General features: G+C 62.8%; 1 protein-coding gene across 1 annotated transcript; it reads left to right on the top strand.

The window, feature by feature from the left end:
- Window positions 1–2,273: 2,273 nt before the first annotated feature.
- On the top strand, window positions 2,274–5,784 carry FEV (FEV transcription factor, ETS family member). The gene is made up of 3 exons (XM_028092133.2): window positions 2,274–2,325; window positions 3,069–3,143; window positions 5,195–5,784. Exons 1-3 carry the CDS (start codon window positions 2,274–2,276, stop codon window positions 5,782–5,784), a joined length of 717 nt encoding a protein of 238 aa, XP_027947934.1.
- Window positions 5,785–6,000: the final 216 nt, after the last annotated feature.

Here is a 6,000-nt window from a genome sequence, read left to right on the forward strand (position 1 = left end):
GAGGATGGAGGAGAAGCTGGCTGGGACTTGTCCATTGGCTGTACTCAGCCAAGGCCAAAGGGGATGAAGGAGGTCATCTCCTTTCTGGCGCAGCCAAGACCCAGGGGCAGTGAGGGGGGGCACCTCTCAAGCTCTTTCCAGCGCTCACCTACCCCTTCAGCACCTGAGTCTTTAATGAGGCAGAGACACAGAGCCTGAGCTGTTGATCCCGCTCCAGTCCGGAGCTGGGATATCTGGATAGACCTCCAACTCTGAGCACCTCTCCCTTCTGTCTCAGCCTTCTGCTGAGAGCATTGAGTAAACTCCACTGCCTCCCCACTCTCAGCTCTGACCTTCTGCTCCTCAGTTTCCATCTGGGAAAGGAATAAGAAGGCATGAAGGAAAAGGATTAGGACCTCAACCCCACCTCCAAGGCCCTCCCCTCCTGTGAACCCCTGGGTTTGGTCTCCAGGGAACATCCTAAACTCTCATCTTTGTTCCCCCCAGATTCCTCATCCACATCTTCCTTTAGGATCCTGGGGTCCTGGGATCCCCTCGTTCCCCCTGGACTCTGCCTCCCTCACTCCTCCTTTGTTCCTTCTGACTTTTGCACCCTCCATCAGAAAGGTGAATACTCCAGCAGTTACAGCAAGTGAGGAATGAACAGGGGCCCTGAAGAACCCCCCAAGTTGGACTTTCCAGCCATCGTCAGTTGGGCACTCCAGGATCACGGATCCTGCAGGAAACTTGCCCACTCCAATCTGTGTGCCATCAAGTCCCCAGCCTCCTCACCTCCTGGGCTCAAGCAGTGGGAGGAAATGCCTCGAGATTAGCAATTCTGACAGTAGCCACCAGGTGCTGGATGCCTGCAGGTGGGCTCCTAAACCCAGAGCCTCATCTTCAGCTAGCATCCCTCCTTAGCTAGCCTCTCTTGAGCCAAGAAGCCCCACAGGTACTCAGAGACTTCAGGCCACCTGGGAACCACATCAGCTTTGCTAATATACAATGAGAGTCTTTCGAAGGGATTTCAGCCTCCACACCTCCCCTGCGTTGGAGGCCGTATAAGTACAGAGCCCCGTTTCAAGCCTTCTACTCCTGCTAGAGCAAGGTGCCAATTGCAGCCTGGTTCAGGGATTACCAGGATGGGAGTAGTTGAGAGGGTGGATGATAGGCTGGGATGACAGGGGATAGGGAAGGATGGAAGAGCAACCCTTTTGGGGGGAAATGGAAAGGGGCTCATGAGCCTCCTGCATGACCCAAAGTAGTGAGGAACAAATGAATGAAAAAAGAAGGGGAAGGAGAGAGATAGGACAGAGAGAGCGCACATTGAGACGGGAAGGGGGGATGGCACTGAAGAGAGTAGATGAGGAAGGAGAGACCTACAAAAGGGGGAGGAGGGGCAACCTGCTAGAAGTTGTGGGGAGACGACACAACGCTGGCCCAGAGGCCTGGGAACCCTGGAAAGGCGAGAAACAGGCCAAAGCAAGAGGGAGACAGGGAAGAAGATCGGGTCTCTAGGGAAGAGCAGAGAGTGGGAGCCGTGGAGGAGGGAGAAGGCGCAGGGAGGAGGTGGGGGCGGAGATAAAGCGAGCAACTGCTGCCCGGCCGGGAGCGGAGCGACAGGCGAGAGGGAGGGAAGCGGAAATTTAAAAGTGAAGATGCAGATAACGCAGCCTGGAGACGGGAACCCGGGTGGGGGTGGGGGGAGGAAGGGGGGAGGAGAGTGGAGCCTTGATGGGGGCTGGAATGGGTGGAAGGAGGGGCTGTGGCCCCGGGGGTCCGAGGTGGGGCCGGGTACCCTGCCCCATCGCTGTTTGCTGAGAGTCACGGAGGCGGAAAAGAAACGCGCTCCCGACCCCTATCAGAGCGGGAGGCCCAGGCCCATCCCCCGCGCGTCTCCCGGGTTGCGGGGCGCTGGGGGCTGCTGGGTGCGCTTGGCTGCGGCGCGGCGCGTTGGAGACTTTATTGCGATGGGGCGATAAGAGGGGCGGGGGCGGGGCCCGGGGGGCCGAGGCAGCAGCGCTTTAATTAAAACGGAAATTGCGGCCCCTGCCCGCGCGGGGGGCCGGAGGGTTCCAGGCAGCCTGCTAGCTGGGAGCATCGCTCCAGGACCCCCTCCATTCCCCGCCACACCCGGGCAGCCCCCTCCCGCCAGGCCCTCCCGGACCCGCGCCGTCTTCTTGTCACCCGCGGTTGCCTCGGGCGGGGATCGGTGCCCCGGAGCGCAAAGCCTGACGCGTCCCCCCTTTCTCATCCCCCCCCACACACCTCCCACCACCCAGACCCTGGCGGCGATGAGACAGAGCGGCGCCTCCCAGCCCCTGCTGATCAACATGTACCTGCCAGGTACCAGGGACCAGCCGGGGGCTGGAGGCACCAAGACGTGGGGCCGGAAGTTTGGGTTCGGGCATGGGAAGGGGTTGCTGGGGTCCAAGGGAAAGGGACCAGAGACTAGGATTGCTGGGAGGACTGAGCAATCGAGGGGCACTGGGGGACCTTAAAGGCAGATAGAGAGCTTTGGGGTTTTAGTGTGAGGTCTAAGGACTCGAAGTGAGCAGATTGGGAACCTGGGAGGCCGAGGGCGTGAGCTCAGCGGCTGAGGGAGCCTGGTAGGGGGGGCAGGGGTCTTCGGTGTGGCAGGGGACTGACTCAGTGTGCGTTCAGCATTGGGAAGCTGTGGTCAGCTGAGCGTCGCCCCTGCGCCCTCGTGGCTTCTCACCTCGGTGCTCCGAGCGTTCCCACCAGCCCAGCCTTCCAGGCGCCCTCCTCTCTTCTCCGATGGGCTCCGGGCGCTCCCGCTTCGCGGGCGCACTCCCTGCTCGGCTTTATAAGGCTCCCGCCGGCCCGTTCGGAAAGCGGATTTCCTTTTTCCTGGACGCGTTTCCTGACTTGGGCGTTATGGAGGGGCTCCGCGCGGCGCGCGCCCGGGCCAGGCTCGGGGAGGAGGGGCTGGCGGCTCGAGCCCCCAGCCTCGCACCCAGGAACCAACCCCCCACGTCCCCCCGCCCCGAGCCTTGGCCCGGAGCCCTTTCGGTCAAGCCCACAACCTCCGCCCGGGTCCTCCTGACTGTTTTTTCCTGCTGCTACAGATCCCGTCGGAGACGGTCTCTTCAAGGAAGGGAAGAGCCCGGGGTGGGGGCCGCTGAGCCCAGCGGTACAGAAAGGTGAGCTGGCCCGCGGACGGGGGTTGAGGGTGGGGGTGAGGACAGCGGATGGAGGCCGGGGCACCCACCCCAGAAGGACAGGCGCCACCGCCACCTGACCAGAGGGTGGAGGCGATGTGCACAGCGGAGCTCTGGGAAGGGAGGGTCCAGGCGTGACTGTGGGGAGGCTGAGGGGAGGAGGCATCCACTTGGCCTTGGGCTCCACTCCAGTATATTCTGAGTCCCAGAGCTGGACCTGCAGACCAGGGCAGAGGGAGAGGATCCTGGCCCTTGGCCTTTTTACAGTGAGGGGCCAGAACCCAGGTGCTTGGTGTCCTTCCCCTCTTGGCAGCAGGACCACAAGGCCAGGGCAACTCTGGGCAAGGGGAATTACTCCCTGGCCACTCCAATCCTTCTCACCACTCACACTGGGTCAGCACCTACCTGCCTCAATGGCCCAGGCCAGCAGGGCTCTGGGGGCCAAGTGGGCTGGGCCATTGACATTGATCCTCAGGTTCCTCCACCCGGCTTCGCAAGTCGCTAAATTACTCTTGGCTTTGTCTTGTTGGTCTCTGAGCCTGGCTGGTCCTCCAGGCAAAGCCTCCCCACAGCCTACCCCTACCCCCAGTACCCTAGACCTAGTACCAAGTTACAGTAACCACAATGACAACGTTGGCAACAGCTTTATCCAAAAGGGAACTGACTCCCAGCAAGAATGGGTTTCCAAGCCTCTGATGTCAGTCTGTGTGGGTGCCCACTGTACATTTTAACCCAAACCTTCCCTTAACCTTCCCTTGTTCCTGACCCTAAAGCTCCCAACCTGGAGTCAGGCAGCTACTGGCTGAGCTGGTGTGGAGGGATTGGGGTTGAAATGATGGTGAGGGGCAGCGTCTGGGTTCAGAGCAAGTGGTTGAGAAAGGAAGAGAGGCTCCCCCAGGCTTGATTTGAATCAATAATCAGAATACTTCGAGGAAAATCCTTTTTTCCCTCCTCTCCCCTAAAAGAGAGTGAGAGGAAGTCTTTGTATCAAGATTTTTCTCCCCTTGTCTGACTGAGGCTCCAAAACAGGGGAGTGAGAGAGAATTATCGGGCAGCCCTCTCTCTCATCACCCGAATATCCAGGAAAATCCTACTTGCCCCTTCCAGAAATCCCGAAATCTGGACGGCCCGGCCCAAAGAGCGCAGAGATGGCCAAAGATGGTAGGAGGCAGGGAGCCAAGCCGAGCGGCTTCCAGGTCTTCTCTCCTCTCCTAAGAGCTGTGCATCACGCCCCCAAAGTGTGACACCTTCCCAGGCCGGGAATCCCGGCTGGTCCGAAAAACAGGGCGGAACCCCAGTAACGCCAGCGCGTTGCTCTGCACCCCCGACCCTGGAGGGGGTGAGGAGCCTTCAGAGTCTGACCCTCTTCGCACGCTTTGGAGGCCACTGCTCCCATTCCTGTCTGACTGGTACGGCAAGAAAGCCGGCCTCCACCTCTTCTCCACCTCAGGCGGGGCGGGTCCAACTGTGTGCCTTTGAGGGCTAGGCCTTGTCTAGCGGCGGGGCTGGTCCCCCTGCACCACGGCCTCTTCCCCCTGGACTTGCGGACATGGTCCAGCTGGAATGTGGCAGTCTAAGCACCTGCGCAGACGACCCTGTGCGGTCGTGTAGGCTCCTCTCCTCTCCGAATAAGGGCGCAGGGCCAAGGTGGCAGTAGGGGCGGATATTGGGCCCTTGCTGGCTTCCCAGAGCCGCGTGCCCTGGTGCGCCGCTACCTCCACGCCAAGGAGGCTGTGCTTCGCCCTCCTGCCCAATTCTCACAAAGCCAGGAGCCCGAGGGGGCTGCGTCCTCCTAAGAGGGGGCCGTGCTTCCATTGTGCAAAAGCACGGGAAAGGCTAAGAACCGCTCGGCCGATCGGCCTCTCCCCGGCCAGCCGCTGCAGCGGCGCCCAGCTGCCCTGCCCGACGCGCGCTTTTTCCCTCACCCGACGCGGGTTCCCACCCGGCCGGGTCGGTCAGTCGCCTCACCTGTCCCCCTTCCCCGCCCCGCGCCTCCCCGGTCCCGCCCGTGGCTGACCGCCCCCTCCCCACAGGCAGCGGGCAGATCCAGCTCTGGCAGTTTCTGCTGGAGCTCCTGGCGGACCGCGCCAACGCCGGCTGCATCGCGTGGGAGGGCGGCCACGGCGAGTTCAAGCTCACGGACCCAGACGAGGTGGCGCGGCGCTGGGGCGAGCGCAAGAGCAAGCCCAACATGAACTACGACAAGCTGAGCCGCGCGCTGCGCTACTACTACGACAAGAACATCATGAGCAAGGTGCACGGCAAGCGCTACGCCTACCGCTTCGACTTCCAGGGTCTGGCCCAGGCCTGCCAGCCGCCGCCCGCGCACGCCCACGCCGCCGCCGCCGCCGCCGCCGCCGCCGCTGCCGCCGCCCAGGACGGCGCGCTCTACAAGCTGCCGGCTGGCCTCGCCCCGCTGCCCTTCCCCGGCCTCTCCAAACTCAACCTTATGGCCGCGTCGGCCGGCGTCGCGCCCGCCGGCTTCTCCTACTGGCCGGGCCCGGGCCCCGCCGCCACCGCCGCCGCCACCGCGGCACTCTACCCCAGCCCCGGCTTGCAGCCCCCGCCCGGGCCCTTCGGCGCGGTGGCCGCCGCCTCGCACTTGGGGGGCCACTACCACTAGACGGGGCGGCCGGGAGCCATGCGGCCTCTCCCAGGCGCCCAGAGCCTCGCTCGGTCCCATTCACACCCGGGAAGGGGCCCGGAGCCTCCCCCACCGTTCCTTTGATCTCAGATTTTACGCCCTCGCCGCACCCAGCCCCGGGGGGCTGAGGGGGAGGGAAGGGAAGGGACCTGAAGCCTCCTCCGTCTTCTTTTAACCCTGGATTTGCCACCGCCC

This window comes from Eumetopias jubatus, unplaced genomic scaffold, assembly GCF_037043125.1.
Source record: "Eumetopias jubatus isolate StellerSeaLion01/CBP00866 unplaced genomic scaffold, mEumJub1_p1.0 scaffold_3, whole genome shotgun sequence".
In the NCBI taxonomy this organism is placed as follows: Eukaryota; Metazoa; Chordata; class Mammalia; order Carnivora; family Otariidae; genus Eumetopias; species Eumetopias jubatus.